The sequence below is a fragment of the Ischnura elegans genome, chromosome 7, assembly GCF_921293095.1.
Source record: "Ischnura elegans chromosome 7, ioIscEleg1.1, whole genome shotgun sequence".
Classification (NCBI taxonomy): domain Eukaryota; kingdom Metazoa; phylum Arthropoda; class Insecta; order Odonata; family Coenagrionidae; genus Ischnura; species Ischnura elegans.
The window spans coordinates 10,131,759-10,150,649 of NC_060252.1; the positions used below are offsets into that span (position 1 = coordinate 10,131,759).

At 36.9% G+C, this 18,891-nt stretch overlaps 1 protein-coding gene across 3 annotated transcripts in view; it reads left to right on the forward strand.

Moving 5' to 3' along the window:
* LOC124162188 (Down syndrome cell adhesion molecule-like protein Dscam2) overlaps positions 1-18,891 on the forward strand; it is an 833,647-nt gene that overhangs the window by 788,773 nt on the left and 25,983 nt on the right. For all 3 annotated transcript variants that reach the window (XM_046538622.1, XM_046538623.1, XM_046538624.1), the window contains exons 13-29: positions 119-475; positions 1,798-1,917; positions 2,194-2,409; positions 2,823-2,967; positions 3,121-3,269; positions 3,839-4,174; positions 5,464-5,534; positions 5,977-6,361; positions 7,256-7,465; positions 9,352-9,546; positions 9,797-9,939; positions 10,861-11,077; positions 12,015-12,245; positions 12,904-13,095; positions 14,046-14,306; positions 16,176-16,309; positions 16,700-16,910. In XM_046538622.1, the coding sequence (XP_046394578.1) occupies positions 119-475; positions 1,798-1,917; positions 2,194-2,409; positions 2,823-2,967; positions 3,121-3,269; positions 3,839-4,174; positions 5,464-5,534; positions 5,977-6,361; positions 7,256-7,465; positions 9,352-9,546; positions 9,797-9,939; positions 10,861-11,077; positions 12,015-12,245; positions 12,904-13,095; positions 14,046-14,306; positions 16,176-16,309; positions 16,700-16,910 (3,573 nt within the window). The remainder of the gene's footprint in view (positions 1-118; positions 476-1,797; positions 1,918-2,193; positions 2,410-2,822; positions 2,968-3,120; positions 3,270-3,838; positions 4,175-5,463; positions 5,535-5,976; positions 6,362-7,255; positions 7,466-9,351; positions 9,547-9,796; positions 9,940-10,860; positions 11,078-12,014; positions 12,246-12,903; positions 13,096-14,045; positions 14,307-16,175; positions 16,310-16,699; positions 16,911-18,891) is intronic.

Consider the following 18,891-nt stretch of genomic DNA (forward strand, 5'->3'; position numbering starts at 1 on the left):
TGGCTTACAGTGTATCCTTTGTGCATTTGTAATTTTGTACTCTTATCCTGTTTTTTTGTTTTCATATTTGTATTGCAAAGGAGGAAAATTTATCCCTTCTATTTTTATTCATCCACAGGCCCTCCAGTTATTGAGCCATTTAGTTTTCCTGAACACACAAGAGAAGGTTCCCGCCTTCAAATTTCATGTTCTGTGTCATCTGGCGATTTACCATTGCGGTTCCTGTGGCTCAAGGACAATAATCCCCTAGTTCTCCCTATTGGAGCTTCCTCACTGCCAGCATATCATTCTGGTTTCCCTCAGCCAACATCTCAGTCATCGTCTCAGCAGCAACCATACTACACTACGACTCAGGGAGATTTTTTCAGTTTGCTCGTAGTTCCTCGTGTTTCTGCTGCACACTCTGGTAGATACACCTGCATTGCATCCAACGATGTTGCCTCTGCTAATCATAGTGCAACACTTCTTGTCAATGGTAAGATACTGTATATTTTATGTTCTTCAATTGCCTAAGAAAAAGATTTGCTCTTGAAAGCAAAATTTAACTCTCAACCATCATTAGTAAAAAAAATTGTGGCACTATTTATGAAACTTTCTTGATCTATAATTTGTCTCTAAGGGGGTATGAGAATCCAGTGAGAGCATTTGAATATTTCGTAGCATCACATATAATCAGTGGCATTTGGCTGTATTGAGCCTTGGGTAAACTGTAGATTTTAAAGTGGATATGTTACTCTCAGACAACAGCTATTTATGTAAGCTACATAAAAAATAACCGTTTACCTTACTTAATTTTTGTAAATTACTTATGCTGTAGTTCTTCAATGTGGAATGTAAGGAGGAATCACCATACATTATTAAGTTCCAGCTATTCCGGCATTGTTATCATAACAATTATAAAGTCAAAGACTGCTTGCCCACAGTAATTTTTTTAATGGAAAATATTAACAAACCGTTATGACTATTGTACTTGTTACTCGCACTTTTTTGCTCAGTAATATTAATCAGCCTTTCTTATAATGGATCCATAATAATGCATATGGTACTTAGTGGCACTTGGGTAGCAGTCTTTTGCTTCCTGCAGCCAAACTACGGCAATCCCCATTGAGAGCAAGAGATATAATTGAGCATATCCATCATTAAAGTAACCGACATACTGAGTGGCCCAATGCATTGCCATCCACTGTTCATCGTGGAAAAAATCTAGATATTCAGCCTATGCAAGGGCTGAGCAAGCACGGGAATCCGAGCTTACTGTCAATACAAGTCACTGTGTATGACCGAGTATATTTGGCTGCTAGACCCCAGTCTAAATTCATTCACTTCTTCCTCATTGCATTTAGGAATTAACTTGAATATCTGTGGAGTAATTTCAGTGTTAATGATCTAGTTTCTGAGGGTTTATTATTTTACTGAAGCTCTTTTAAATGTTGTTTAGCATCGCTTTAGATGGTGCAGTGGTTGTTTTTTGGCAAAATTGAAATGTTCATTTTTTTATTATCATGATATATATTCTTCGAAAAAGCTTGATTTATTTCTTGAATATTGTAAATACATCGTAATTTTTGCCATTCAAGTGTTCCATTACTTGTGTTTCCCACTTGATATCGCTAATTACCTGTTGGTCAATGACCTTCCGTGAATTTCTGTCATGCAAAATGTGACAGGTTTCACATATTAGAGTACCTTTGTATTTATTGGAACTATTTAGTCATTTTAAGAACACACCCTTCTTCAGCTAAAAATAATCCATCAACCTCCATTTTATTTTGATAATTTACTCTTCATTTATTTCAGTCGCTCCACAATGGGTCATGGAACCAAGAGATGTTGCTACATTGGCTGGAGGCTGGGTTTCTGTTCATTGCCAAGCAAAGGGATTTCCAGATCCTACTATTGTATGGATGAGAGGATCAGGTATACCTTAGAGGCACCTTGTTTTATGCATTTAGTATGAGTGCAAAACAGCATACTAATAGATTTTATGATTTCTGTTTCTGTAGTCTCATATGATGTAAAGTCTATGTGGCTTTAAGAGTATCATGGTATGTTGTGGAATTTCATTCAGACCTAGATGTCATATTTTGGTATACCTATTCTTTTTTCTGCTTTGGGCACATTTTCTCAATTTTTCTGCTGAAGTTTACATATATTATCACATATTTATGACCCTTACACATTTCATTTCCACAGGACGGACACAGACCGATTATCAGAGGGTCACAGTGAGGCAGTCAGATTCTCTTCCAATAGGAAGCAATCCCAATCATTGGTCACGTATATATTTGCCACCAAATGGAACCCTGGCTATTTCGAATGCTGCAGAACATGATGAAGGCTATTATCTTTGTAAGGCTAGCAATGGAATTGGAGCTGGACTAAACAAAGTTATCTACATTGCTGTGAATGGTAAGCTTGATATTTTTCTCTCTTTGTTGATTTTATTTAGGTGATTGCAAGCATTTATCGTAAGTGGTCTGAAACTTATTCACGATGTGAAATTCTGTTGTAGTGGACCCATGTATTATTTTTATTAACTGTTTTTATTTTTTTTATTTTATTTTTTGATGAGTATCAATTTTAAAAAAATGGAATTTTTTAAAAAGTAATTAAATACTCTATCTATTACCCTCCAATATGCAATACGTCTTAGTTGTCAAGTTGCCTTTAGAGTATGTGAGTGTACCTAATTTCTTTGGATCATGGATTCAATGGATCATCATAAATAAGCAAGTGAACTTGATTTTGTCTTATATTACAGCCTTAGAAAACCTCTAACATCAGTGTAACCATTGTTTTTAATGACTTGTGTTTTTCAACAGAGCCAGTTAAATTTGAAATGCCAAGTAAAAATATCACTGCCAGAAAAGGAGATGCTGTTACCCTTGTCTGTGATGTGAGAGGTGATCATCCGATTCACATTTTATGGCTTATGAATGGAAGAAGGTTGAATATGAACAACTACAGGTATGTTTTGATTTAACCTTTCGACAGTAAAAACACCATTTTAAGTTGACTTTGTAACTTTGACATATCTTGCTTACAATTGTAACATTTATTTTGATTATTCCTTGATTTCTTTAAGATATACAGGAACTGTATCTAGGTCATTTTTTTCAGATTTAGTTTGTCTGATGCTAAGTCAGATACTGGTGTAGTTTCAAGAGTCCTTATTGGTGGATCTGAGAGGCAAGATAGTGGAACGTATGTTTGTCAAGCTGATAATGCATATGGCCATGCTGAGCAAACCCTCAACCTGGCAATACAAGGTAGCAAACCAGAATTTTATGTGAATACTTTATTTAAAATTCTTCCCCTGGCATTATTTTTCATGCTTACAGAGAATAGGAAAGTAGCATGGATCGCCTGCAAACTGGATATTTACTTTTGTAATTGAAATGCTAGATATTTTTGGGATTTCTGTAATGTTATACATATGTATTATTTACCCAGGCATTACATAATTTTAAGATATTTTCTGTGGGCATTACAAATCAATCAGGTGGTACATTCAGCAAAGGTTGTGTGTCCGTAGTATTTGAGATACTTTAATTCTATATTCAGATGCATTGTTAAATAATGAAAGTTGCCTCCTTCATGCATACTCATCAAGCTTAAACATTTCACTCAAGAATGCCCATGTCAAAATATCAGCCTTAAATTTGGTTTATAAGCATTAATATATCATGGATCTGAAATTGATACACTTCCAAGGATTACATTTACAAGATAGAGGATTTGGTCCCCCAATCTCTATGAAAATATAAACTTGATTGAAATAGCATTTGTCCAATCCACAAGTTACTTGTTGAAATAGTAATTGCTTTCCTTTTTCCAGAACCTCCTGATGCACCATCAGATGTGGAAGTCCTGGAAGTCAGCAGTCGATCTGTGCGATTGGCCTGGAAAATACCATTTTCGGGACATAGTCCTTTGCTTGCTTTTGTGGTTCAATACAGACCCACCTCTCACTCCACACCATTCTCTTCGTCTGCTCCCTCAACTGCCCAGCAAGGAGATTGGGTCTCCACCAATTTCTCTGCCAATGTCCAAGGAGGGGTTCTTTCAGGTGTACTGCGCCCTGCCACAGCATTTCAGTTACGAGTTCTGGCTCTGAATAGCATTGGTCTCTCACCACCTAGTGAAATACTTTCCATCAAAACACAGGAAGAAGGTAAGAGATGGCTGTGTGCACCATAATGTAGTGGAACCTCAGTTATGCAACCCTCCAGATCTAAAGAAAATAGGCTGCACAGGTGAAGAGTATTGTGCAAGTGAGACATTTTGCTCCAAGAAGCATACTTAACAAAATGTCAGGATAAAATCAATGGGCAAGTGATATTGTTCCAATTTAGGATGCCTGGAGTTTAGGAATAAATCTATAAAATAAAAACAAAAATGTATTTAAAATACTTTTGCTCCATTCTAAACACTGCTCATGTCAGCTGATAAGCAGGGTCATACAACCATGATTGCTTTGCATGTTAGTTAATTAGCGTGTTTGGCTTTTTTGCACTGCACTGGGGAAGTCGGAATATTGAAGGTCTTACAATTGAGAGTGACTGCCCACAGAAATGCATGTGTTTACGCCAGGCCAACCCACTTTTGTCATACAGCTGGGAGTCGTTCAACTGAGGTTTCACTGTATGTCTTGTACAGTATGGCGCCAATTATCTGAGGCCTTTTCATCCTTTTTTCAGAGGATTCATCTATTAATACCTTAATAGATAACTCTACTCCATCCTCTAATCTCCCGTTCTGACTCTTCTCATCCTCTCTCCCTGTAAGGAAGGTCAAAAATTTGTCTAGTCTTTGCTGCAGACCACAGCTGTGCTCAATTGCACAAAATTGCTAAAAACTTTCTGCATGAAGGTTTTCCTGCATAACAGGGGCGGATCCAGGATTTCTTTCTGGGAGGGGCACAAGCAAGGCCGTATCCAGGATTTTGTTCAGGGGGGGCACAAGGATACCTTGTTATACAAAACGAACGAAATTATAATGGGACCGTATTAAAAATGTATCATATTTTTAAGGGTCTGGGGGGGGCACGTGCCCCCGTGCCCTCCCCCTGGATCCGCCTATGCTGCATAATATGCATTTTATTGTTTTATGTATGACTGAATGAAGATTTTACTGGTAAAATCTCTTTTCCTAACAATCCATCAAAACCATTTTTATTATAAATTATAGTTTTAGATTAATAATGCCATGTATACCTCTATTGTCTCTTTTAAATTAAAGTCAATCACATATTTGATATGTATTCCTATTTTGTGAGTCTTTTGATGAAAATAATACACTCATATATTTATTTTTATTTTTTTAAATCCTCTGAAAAGAGGGTATAAGGCTAAGAGGCTGTTCAGTTGTTTCTCCCTAAGAAAGATTCATTTTTTATCTCTTTCAACTTTGGGAAATAAAACTTGGTTCTAACAGTATTTCAAATTTTCTTTACCTATTTAGCACCAATGGGACCACCTCAGGAAGTGCAGCTGGAAGCCTTAGGACCTGAAGAACTTCAAGTTTCTTGGAAGGTATGTTATAAGCAAAACCTTTCTTGCTTCGAGAAGCCACATGTTTCAAATTAGATAGTGCATGTGCTCTATTTTTCCTGCTATAAATTTCAAAATTTTAACTAGCCATGTGTATGTTTATAAGTGCTAGACTGGCTGCCTTGGTTTACTGAAATGCGTCATACAGATTTTGTTCAGGTTTAATGGCTCCATTGTAATCTTTATTTTCTGTTTTAAACTTAAGTTAATGAGTTGAGTGATGCTATATCCTTCTTCACATCAAGGTCCCACTTGATTATATTTGGTATGCCTCAAGAGAACTCTCTTTTGATGTCTATAAGAGATGTTTATACCATTGTTTTCTTGAAACTTGATGCCATATCATGTGTATTTTATTTATAATCTATTATTTTTATTAAGATATGAATAAAGTAATGATTCCATGTATTGATTTGTTCCTCAGCCACCTCCAAGGGAGCTATGGAATGGGAATATACTGGGATACACTGTATCCTGGCGCCTTCAAAATGATGACCTAGTCAAGCCACCTAGAAGTGGAATGAAAGATGGTCTTGATGATGGTGGTAAATCTGGTTCAGATGCTGGTGGAAGGGAAGGAAACCAGGTCATTGACGGAAAAGCATTCTCTGAGGAAGACGATGGTAACACCAAATCTAGAACAATCCGATGGGAGGCTGGCGCTAGTGGGGAAGGTGATCCCAACTCTCTCAGGCTACGCATTGGAGGACTGAAGCGATTTTCAAGATATGCTGTCACTGTGAGAGCCTTCAACCGAGTAGGTGCTGGGCCACATTCCTCTCCAGTCACAGCTCACACCAGAGAAGGAGGTTCGTCTTGATGATTTCTAGTTTAATTTGTAATTTAGTTGGGTTAAATTTCAAAGTACAGTGAAACCTCTATTTTACACTTTTGAATGGACCACTTACAAAAAGTGCAAAATTGAGGATATTGTAAAATAGAGTATCATTATTTAGTGGCGGTATTGTTTGGGACCTGATAAAAACGGTGCAAAATCGGGGAAAATGTATAATGGAGGAATGTAAAATCGAGGTTTCACTTCTCTTCTTAAATTATTCCTAAATTCATTTCAAATGCACTTGTTTTTACTTTTATATTTCAACAACTCTTTATTTAAAAAGATTGAATGATTTCATGAAAGCCACAAATAAAAATTTCCTTCCTTAAAAATTGTGAATACTCTACGTACATCTGTTGTATGTAGGTTTTTTAAAAATTCACAAATTACTCTTTACTCTCTTTTCTAACAGCCTTAATAATTATTTATAGTCTGTATAGCGTAGGGTGGCACATGGGCCTGCCTGCGACTTGAGTCGGTCCGTGAGCCACGAGCGCCAGGGGAAGGAAAGGACAAACCACAAAAACTCTATGGGACCGACTCAGGTAGCTGGCAGGCCCGTAAGCGCCGCGGGAGAGAGGGAAGAACCGACCATAAAAACTGTATGGGACCGACTCAAGTAGCTGGCACACGGGCCCATCACCTACTTGAGTCAGTCCGCGAGCGCTGGGGGGAGGAAAGGACCAACCTTAAAAACTATGGGAACAACCCAGGTAGCCGGCGGGCCTATGCGCCACCCCACAGTATACAGACTATAGATAATATGCATTTTAAGTGTACTCAAGAGTTGAAAGTCTATTAAAATTTTCTTTAAAATGTATTCAAATGTTATTTTCTGTTTCTTATTTTATGTGTTTATCAACAGTTCCAGAGGCTTCACCTGAAACGGTGTCCTGTGTTGCCCTCTCATCTCAGAGTCTCATGGTTCGTTGGTCACCTCCTCCACCTCATACTCACGGTGGCCTACTGAGGGGCTATAAGGTGATTTACACACCAATTGGACCAGCTGACTCATCGGAAGGAAATGAGAATGACGAAGATGACAGAGAAGCCTTTGCACCATCTACCAAAGAAGGTCTGTGGTACTTGATTCATTTGAAGCAACTGTGGAACCTTCATTCATCGTTCCCATATTTATCATTCAAAGTTCCTGGTGCGATATAAACTTTTGTACAGACATTTAAATTTTTTCCTGCATCTAAAGTTCCTCAAAATATTTGAAGTTTTCCTGCATTGATAGTTTGTAGGTCATGGTCCCAATGTATTATTTCCACACATCCATCGTTTGACGAATTATAACCATGTATTTACAATGTGTCATTTAAGGCAAAACACGAAGGAGACTTAGCATTCCTGCAACATGCAATTTCATTGCAGTTGATCCGGCATTTTTTTCTGGAAACAGACTATCAAGTTACATTTTACGAGTTATGCTATTTGTATATCTTATGTGCCAGAGTCACTGATGAAGGGATATTTTGCTACTCCCTATTAGGCATTTAAATTCATCTGGTACTATGCTAGTTGGAATGAGTGGGAAAATTGCCTTCTCATTAGGACCTTAAGTTTTGCAGCGCAGTCATATAGCTTCACCTTCAACAGTCAGCTCCACATACGAGAGAACGTCAGTTCTAAACTTCACCTCATACAAGTTGTTCTGTTCTTTCCAGTGTGGGTCAACTTCATAGCAGTGAGAGTTTTCAGTTTGCATTTAGTGAAGTCAGATTTCATTTTCATTAATTTTACTTTTACTTAATTTGCCTTTGGATGATGGCCCTTCTGCATAAGAACAAAAATATAAGCTGAAAATAACTGAAGAAGTAGAAAAAAATTTGGGGCAGGAATTTGTAGATGTTGTAAAATGCCTTGCATACGGTTGATTACAGTCCAAGGGAATTAAGAGCTATTGTCGCAATCAGGCATGTGTATATGTACTGTGGTCAGTCATGGTCAAACAGGAGAGGAAAAGAGAGAGTTGTGGAAGTGGAGGCTGAGATGGCATGAGTCACTTGCAATCAGCCAGGTGCTTTTCTGCCTAGACAGTTTGCTTGAGTACATGGAGCAGTAGAAATACGAGTGCAATGACATTATTAACACTAAAAATATCCGCAGTCGGGCGAAGAAAGCTCTTGATTAGTCCTTGGAACAATCTAAAATATCTCACTATGTGCATAATTTATAATATATTGTTTGATTTATGCAAATTGTAATGCATTTTGGATATTGGGTGTTATTTATTCACAATTTGCTAGTTTACTTGCAATTTTTACATTGGACAGAAATCCATTGTAGTAGTGTAAATGTGGAGACAGCGTGCAAACTTTAATTAGGGAGGTTACATGTTCCCTTAGGATGTTTGAAAGATATATTAGTTGAACCAAGTATCCAAAGTGTCTGCAAAAAATTAAAATATACCTGATAACAGCTAAATTCCTGCATGAATTCTAAATAATAATTACTCATCCAAATCCTGCTTTTCCTGCTCCTTAGGCAACTTTTTCAAACTCCAATATTAATCGTTTTTTTGTCCATGCCCTTGAAACATGATAAATTGAGGTTCCTCTGTAATATAACATACCCTTCTCACTGGTGAAAATCTGTAGTATCAATTTCATCATGAAGTAAAGTAGCTTAATATCATGGTAGGTATCACTTTTATTATATCAGTAACAGCACATACATGAAGTGTCACTCTTTAGAAAAGAGGTTGCATTGATTGAAGTGAAATGGCTTGGTGTTATGTATTTCAACCGTGAGTTTAAATTTTCATTTGGTGTTGGAAGTTTTCTTGTGAATAATCAGTAATCTTGCAGCTTGGTGTTAATTATAGTTTTCGAATCATTTATATTCTTACCTAGCTCTTTACTATTTGCCCCCCTTATTTATGATGAGTTTGGAATCGGATAAGTGATCAATTAGCCCCTAAAATCTCTCACGTTTCACTTTTATGTTTATCAATAGGACGGAGCAATTCTGGAGTTGGGTCCTCGCTAAGCAATCTTGGAAGTGGCACAGAGACCAAGAGAATAACAGGAACTGAGACACATCTACATGGGTTGAAAAAATTCACAAATTACTCTTTACGCTTACTTGCATACACTGCTGTTGGAGATGGTGTCCCTAGTAACCCTCTTATTTGCTCAACTGAAGAAGATGGTATGATATATTTTGCTCTTTTTTTTATTGACTGTCATAAATGGTGTTACTAGTTAATGCAATGAGATGGTAAATATGTATGTCTAACAAAAATTTCAAATATGTACTCCTAGTATTTTATGTCAACAACACACAATATTAGAATGTTAAGTTTGCCTTTTAAAAGGCTATAGTTAGATAAAAATTAATTACCTGTAAATTAGCTACATTTTCTGTGAGGTGGTTACATTGTGCATGCTATTTTCTTCAGTTCCTGGCCCCCCTGCTCATATAAAAGCTGTGGCTCTCTCATCAGACTCTGTACTTGTATCATGGCTGCCTCCTCTTCTTCCTAATGGCAGACTTTTGCAGTACACAGTGTATTCCAGAGAGGCAGGGAGACGGCCTAGTAAGGTAGGTGTCTCTATGTCTATCCAGTTTTAATTATATCAATTAAATGTGTAATATTTTGATCCTGCCATGCGAATGGGGGTGAAATTTACATGACCTGAGAAAAATTTCCCTGCACCAGGAATTTCCCCTATACTAGGGCTCATGTTCTTGGTGCAATTACCATTGCTAGGTACCATGGCCCATTAGTCTTGGTAAAATTGCCATGGGAATTCAGGCACCTGGATAGTGTTGTGGTCTGCATAGCGGCCCACTTAGTCAAAGGTCTGTGGTTTGATTCGTGGTCCTAGGGAATTTTTTCCTCATGGCGAGTGATGTTGTAAATATGAATTGTATAATGGCATATTTCATGACAGATCTTCTTGAACTAATATTTTCTGTACTTAGATATTTGCTCAATACAAAATTTTCAATTTTTAAATTTACTCCCCACCAAGGCCATATAAAAAAATAACATTTTGGGGCAAAAAATCCTGAAATAAAAACTAGTCCCCTCAAAATTCTAAAATGCTTTGAGTTTGGGTTTTAATTGGAGAGAGGATGCATTTCTGGGGGTTTCGTTTGAAGGGGGCATACTTAAGACTATGTATATCATCTTCTTAACATTTAGAGGGGATTTGAACTCTTTTTCTCCCCCACCTATTTCGCTATGACCTTGTTTCATACTTCCTCCACAGTCAATAGAGACTTTTGCCATTTATTAAGTTAAGAAATATCATTCATGTGATATAATTATGGGGATAAAACTTTTTTTCGTTTAACTCATACCACCTTCAAAAAATCAATTGTTATGTACCCCTGTTATTGTTAACCCCCATAATTGTTACCTGCATTATTGTCAGTCAGCATCTTTATGGGTAACTTTGTCGGAGTTCATCATGATGCTTTTCCATTGAATGTGTACTTCTGCCCTTGCTCATGCAGCATAGTAGTTATCAGGTGCGAGCTGGTGCTTCACTCCTTGGGTCCTCCTCATCTTCCAAAAATGGTGGTGGGGGCACTTGGGGATGGGGACGAGAGCTTACTTATGAAGTGCGTGGCCTAACTGAGCACACCTCCTATGAGTTTTGGACCACAGCATCCACTGTAGTTGGAGAAGGGCTGCCCACACCACTTGTGCCTCAGACACCTACCTCAAGAGGTGAGCTCTTGCCAACTTGATTCATTTGTTTTGATTATGAGCCATAATGTCTCTCTTCTTATTGTTAGATGGACATGATTCTGTGACTTTCCCTCTTATTGAACTAATTATTCATTAGAAAAATGTTACATTAAATTTCAGCTATAACATGGGTTTATACGTACCAGATTAATGGTCAACCTATGTAACCATCAACCCCTGTTATCATTAGCCCTCATTCTGGTCAACCTGCATTAGCAACTTGTGGGAAACAATTATTAAACCGTGAAAAAATAAATTTCACCGTTAAAAGTTTGAATTTCTAGTTGTGAAATGTTTCCAAATCTTATACAACCATTCTGACGCACCCCAAATACTGAAACTATTTTAGCCAGTCATGTTTAATTGAACATTGCTTTTAAAAACTAATCTTTATCACTAGATCTATCCTTTTGATTTTACAATTTGTGCCACTACAGAAAACAATATTTTAAATATACTGGTTGTAGTTTTTTGTAGCTTTTTTCTTTTATTCCCTAACTAATGACAACTTTTTTCATTTAATATATCATTTATGAGGAGAAAAGACTTTAATTTCTGACTTAAGTGTGATGGCATCCATAATGGCTCAGTTGCTAATTAGCAGTACGATTTACTGTTGAATTTGTGCTGTATTTAGCATAAAATCTGTCAGTTAATTACATTCTTAGTTTTGTTATATTTTTGATGTTCTGCTGTTTACACTAATCCTCTTCCTGTACACGATTAAAAGGATTGATTATCTGTAGTGTAGCAAACTTGAAAACTTCCTCCTCAAAGCCCAGAAAATTGATGTTTTCATTTAACGAATTGGTTTTGGACATGAAGATCATTTTCTGGAAGGGTAGTCATACATAGTTATAATTGTTACTTCATGTTTATTTTAACTCATCCACATTACTGACTTTCCATCTTTCAGCTCCTGCGCGGATTGCTTCCTTCTCTCGCATTGTGCGTCGCCCTGTTGGTTCATCCGTTTGGCTGCCCTGCCTTGCGGTTGGAAATCCATCACCAACCACCAAGTGGATGTGGGGAAGCAGTGAGGTCCCAGTGGCTCCTGGAAGTGAAGTAGTCGAAGGGCAAGGCTTCCGTGCTGTACCCCGTCGCAGTGGAGTAGGTGGGGGCAGCGGAGGTGAACTATTTGCTGCCAGTGAGTTAATTTCATTTGATGGATTTTAAAATTTTCATTTTGCATTATATTTTATGTACTTTTTCATTTTCCATGATGGAATTTAATCTGATCAGCAATTGCTTCTCAATTCATAGATTTCAATAAGTTTCTCCTGTTGATCTTTATGTGAATACATAAAAATGTGCATAGAATTCCCTTGTTGTAGCAATTCCTTGTATGAAAAATGAGTTTAGGAATGGCCAATGTGATATATTTCCAGGTCAATACCTCTGAAATTTTTAATAACACGTTGTCCCACTATATCTTTTGGCATAATATATGGTCAAGGCTTAGTGCTTACTTTATTATAGCTGTAAATATGCCTTGACTCTGAACTTCACTAAACTTTTAGCACTATTATCATGTATAAAGCATAAATAATTATGTTTATTTGTGAATGTAACAGTTTTTTGTCTGTTACTCAAATTGGGATAAAAAATTGAAGATAATTTAAATATTTTACATTATTTGCATGTTTTCAATATTTTTGTTCTCCCTTTGAAATTTACAAATCACAGATTTGTGCCATAAATTGTTGAATTTTTCATTTTGTTAAATTTAGAAATTATTGCATTCATAGTGTATTTGAAACAAGTTTTCCATGTGCATCATATAATTTTATTCTCTTTTCATTCAGAACTAGAAAAAAGGTGGGAGGGTAACTACAGCTGCCAAGCCACAAATCTGTTTGGGCAAGATGAAGTCACTTATTCGGTAGTTGCCCTAACGCCACCAGAACGTCCTTCAGATCTTACACTTCAGTATGCCACTGATTCTGCCCTACATTTGCGCTGGAAAGCTCCTGATGATGGAGGTTCACCCATCAAAGGTTAGCCTCTACTTTAGACTAAAGAGTTAAGCTGCTTTTAATGAGTGCCTATGGCTGGAATGAGTCAATTATGATATGAAAGGAGTGATGGCTTGTTTTTTAGCCCCTCACCAACCAATTTCTCAACATTCAAATAGCGTAATTAAATTGAGCGGTTGCTCTTCAAATCCTTACTGAACTCAACAGTACATGTGAGATATAGTCTTGAGCTTTGAATTGAGTCGGGTACTGTTCATGTTCAAACACCTCTACTAAATCACGTTTTGGTTAAAGTATGACAACTAGATTATTATTTTTTGTTGGATTGTGGTATTGTGTGGGCAGTTGTACTGTGGGACTTAGAACAAGTTATAATTTGCTCCTTTGTAATCTAAAAAAATTAAATTTTATTTTGTCATATCTCCTTAATCAGTAATCCAATTACATACTACATATCCCTCCAGCTTTCTTTTCAACTTATGCTATCAATGGCCATACAGAGATTTACTGCCAATATATCTATGATTCTTCACAAAAATGTATAAAATGCTTTCATTTTTAAATGGCAAATTTCAGTAATGAAAAGTTTTAATTTTGTATGAAACACTGAATTTTTAATGTTGCTATCAGGTAAAATCTATGCCATTTTCACACACACTAGCAAACTGATTCTGAAAGCATCATAATCAAATATGATTATGTGCATAGCCTGACAATGGTGAACTTGGCAAGCTAGATGTTGGTGGTGATAACAGTTGTAAAATACCAATGTGTATACATATAAAAAGTGTATTCATATTAAAAGGAGGAATTTCCTGTATTCACCAGCACTTTTACGGTGGGCTTAAGAGCCTGTTTGTCAATTAACTCATGTACACATTTACAGCCTTTTTACACATTTAAAGCAATTTTAAGTGCAAAATATTAATATATATGGAGCTATGATACTGAGAATATTTATGATGCTTTAGGGTATGTATTGAGCTACAAAAGGGAGCATGGGAGCTGGACTGAAGTCGCCCTTGAAGCAGGAACCCTGAGCACCAATATGATATCTACATCAAGTCATCATCACATTCACCACCATTTGCAGCAACAGCAACCTGGTGTGGTTCAATATAATCTTCAGGGCCTGCGTTGTGGCTCAGCATACCAAGTTTATGTTACTGCTCGGAATAGAGTTGGAAGTGGGCCTCCTTCAGATATTCTGAATGCACCCACGCAAGGGGGAGGTATGTGCTATTTTTATTTTTTGATTGTATGTTTAAGTACAGCGAAACCTCTCTTAAACGAAACTCAAGGGACCAAAATTTTGCCGATTTGTCAATCCAGAGTTTGTTCCCTGGAGGTAATTTGCACTTTACATCATCCCAGAAGTGCGAAAATTTGTGCAAGCCTGAATGCATTATCTTCATTCTACCTTTGCATACTTTATAACCATGGGAAAACAATGCTAAATTCTGCAAATGCAATGAGAGTCGGGGGCGAGAGACCACATGTAGGAATTATTTCTTCACTTTGGGTGCTTTTTGATCGGTTTACAAAAATGTATCCAGTATACTGGTGAGTGTAAAGGGATCCATTTATTCTCAATGAAGTAGTGTACATGCACTTGCGAGGTTTACACTGAAAAATTATGAAATTGATAGATTTTACTATCACAAATATGAATTTCTGTTAACGGCCCCAATTATAGCTTTACCGCCTGGAGTAAGATGAGCGGAAGACCCTTGGCACCCTTGAATAGTGGGACCAGGGATTTGGCACCCTTAGCCGAAGACTATCGTCCCTGAATCGGTTGGAGGTAGACCCTTACAGTTTGCATGCGACGAGCATTGTATTGTATTGAACATGTGAGACCCCTGCAGAGCCGAAAAAATTGCTCTCCGTGGTAAGGAAGAATGTGTGAAATGCTGAATAGTTCCTAACTTCACACCGGATTCAATGATGCCTTGTTCAGATTATGCCTAGAGTGCAAGTTCCTCTATGCCACTCCATGTAGTAATGGCTAAATCGAAAGGCGCTTAATTCGAAAATTGAAATTTTTGCATGCTGTGTATCTGTGAAAGTTCGTAAATCGAATGTGCGTAGGAAGAGGACGAACTGTGCATCAAATTTACAAGCTGTAATGAGTCGGTTGCCATGATTCACCAGGAATGAAGCTTATTATATGACGTTGCATTTATGGTGAAGAAATAACCATAATTGACGCTCTTGGTCACAGTACACGAGGAAAACTTAAACGTGGCGCGATTATTAAAACTTAGCGTAGTGAATATCCATCTAAATGCCATAGCTTATGCGTGGGACTTCGTAATAAAGTTCATTTTGTATCCGCCAGGACCGGGACCGAGGTTCATAATTTCGTAAAAACGAAAATTTCGTAATAACGTTTCTTTTCCTATAGCATGGATAGGCCTTTTCGTCGGGACTAACGATTTGCTTCCTAGTAACGAGAACTTCGTAATAACATTGTTTGTATTAACGAGATTCTACTGTATATCATTTTTTAATGGGAGGATTTTCAAGTCAAGACTCAAAAATTTTACAGTGCATCAAAACCCGTCTTTTGGTATGTAGTTATAAAAAAATAGAAAATTGTGTTTTATTCAATAGCCGATTCAATGGCTAGTAACCAAACCCAAACCGAAAGAAAGTGTTACTGACTTATACCTAATTTTCTGAAATCTCTTTAAACATTGCATACAAGCATTGTATATTTTTCATCAAATCTGATAGACATGGTTCTATTGATGTCACATATGTTAGTGTAACATTGCTGTATGACATTATTTGAGGTCCTAATCAATACATTTTATCTAATTGTAAGTATAATTATGTATGTACATATATTGTCCTGTGATGAATAAGTTTGATAAATTTAAAAATTTGTAGCTATGTCTCTACTGTTAGAGTATGTACATACTCTACTATGTACTATCTTTTATATACATCAATCTGTCTATGTGTGCATACATACCTACTCATACTACAGATTTTTTATTTGTCCTGGGTATATGAATTATTTACATTGTGAAAATTTTGTATTCATTTGAAATATTTTATTTTATATTTTCTTTGTTCATTTCCCTCATGAGCAGTATCGAAGGTACCGAGTCAGAATGATCTTCTATCTGTCAACTCATCATCTGTGAGTTTACATCTTTACACATGGCCGAATGGTGGTTGTCCATTTCTATACTTTGCTGTTCAACATCGTCCCCTTCTACAGCCGGTAGGTATACATTATCATATTATTTATTGGATGTTGAAATAGCATGCACACTAAAGAATAAGATAAGCCCTTATAGGCATATTTTTCTTCTTCTTATGCATGCCATGATCTGTGGAAATGATAAAATTTTAAACTAATGTTTTTCAATTCATAACTTGATAAACCTTAGAGGGATTCATGTCCTTCTGTACTTAAATATGGTTCCAATGCAGTTTTGCCAATAATTAAAAAAAATAGTTGTAAATTTATGGAATTTTACTGCAGTCATGTGGAGTCATAGCTTGATGGAATTCAACTTCATGAGTAATTCAAATGCATTTGCATTTTATACTTTGAAAAATTCTTGCTTCAATTCTTGTTCTTAAATGAATTTTTGCTGATTTCCCACAGGGAGAGAGAGATAACAGCATAGAAAGGAGATTAAAAGGTGATGAAGATGATGGTTGGATAGTTCTCAGCAATAATGTGCCACCAGAGACTGAAAGGCTGGCGTTGCGAGGACTCTCTCCAGCAACCTGGTACGAACTGAAGGTAACTGCTCACAATGATGCTGGATCAACTGTTGGGCTTTTCCGCTTTGCAACAACCACACGATCAGGAGGTAAGTGTTATTGCCTGATTTTCTGACTTACCTACCATTTATAAGTGTATTCATTTACCATATCAGCCTATGCACAAGAGATATCGAAGCACTTCGGTTGCTACTTAGTGCTAAAGAAATACCTATTGAAGTGTGATACAATAAAAGTCTGTTATAATAAGTATGGCTTATAGTAAGGATAGCACCTTCACAAGTGATTTTTTGTTGGTTGGTCAATGTGGAAAAGCATAGGGAAGTAAACCACTAGTAATCAGAGCTCGCATTTGCACTAGTGCTATTAAGAGTCCATTTTTCCATGGACGTTATCCAGGATGATAACCTCGAGGGTAATACCGGAGATTCAAATGTCCGAAAATTCACTGCAGGATGGTTTTGTGCTCATTTCAGACACATTTTACCTAGGCAAGGCATCATTGTGGCAGACTAATATAATCTATGTCTAATAAAATCTGCTAAATGTCTCCTTTATTAGTAATTGGTATCATCGTTCATTATACAGTGAGTCCTCTTTTAGCGTCACTTACCGTTCCTGAAAAATGTGATGATATACGAAATGACGTTAATCGAAACATAATATCCCATAAGAAACAATGTAAAAAGTGAATATCGGCTCCTAGGCCTCACAATTCCTACGCGAAAAAATTTAAGCGTATCATATCTGGGGCATTTTTTAGGATGGGAATGCCAAACTATGGCATAAATACGTGTTCCTATCTTCATCGACGACAATAGCAGCAGTGACGTAAATCCTCCATTATTGTATCTTCTCGCATTTGCTTTTCGGCTTCGCTATGGTGGTCGCCTGGGCGAGCATCGCCTGAGCATTATCATCGCTGAAACATCGTCGCAGTTACAGGAACCAAAATTATTGTTAACATGGAAAAAAAAGTGACGACAAAAATTCCGAGTTCTACACGGAAAAATGCCTCGAAATCACTTTTTAGGTTCCTGAAAACCATTATGTCAAGTAACACCTTGCGCACCTACCTAAGGTCGCAATTAACAATAAACGCACCGTTTTACAATTTGTATAGACTGACTGTATTACCGCCCACGAAACGAACAACCTGCAACGCCTGCCGCTTCGCCTATTTTCTCACACGAAATTTAAAAGACTTGACGTTATCGCGAAGCGAAGGTGCGATAAACGAATGACGATCTCAAAATTTTGGACGTTATCACGAAATGATGTTAAACAGTGTGGCGTAGAATGAGGACTCACTGTATGTTGTATTTCCTTGCCTGGGGACCACTGTGAAGCTAGGTACAAATGTAAACGATTTCGCACCTGAATGTACAACACATTGAATGATGAACACCACATTCATGTGTTTTATTTCTGCATTTACTAGCTACACAAGAAAACTTAGTTTTAAAAGTCTTTTTTTAGTCTGGGTTATGTGTGGACCCATTCTTTAAATTTTGCATAGATTACTGATTTTGAAATCCCACAGAGATATAACATAATTGTGAAAAGTTGGTGATTTTTTTTGATGGGCTGGTCTGCCCGAGGCAAACAGAAAAATGTCAGTCCCCGTATCCAAGATGATCGGTACCATTATTGACAGAATATCAAAAAAATCTTGTTGAATCAAAAAAATCTTGATGAAGATTATCTCTCGTAAGAAGTGGAAAAAGATGATTGTTGGAATGATCTGAAAATCTTCCAAGTGATCATCTTGGCATCTAATGAGGTGCTAAATTGACTATGCTATTCAGGTAGGCCAAGAATATGACACCCACAGGAATTCAGATAGTCGTGCTAGGTTACCATTGATTTGTTGCTAAATAATTCAATCAGCTTTACCATAGATCTTAATCAACTATGTATTTGTAAACAGGAAGGCTGATGATATGCTAAATTGTTGTCCTTTCCCATGCACATCACTATTATTAATGTAATATACTCGAAAAAATCTTATAATTGCTAATATATTTTTCATTGAGTTGAAGTACATATCTTGATTAATGGCAGGATATT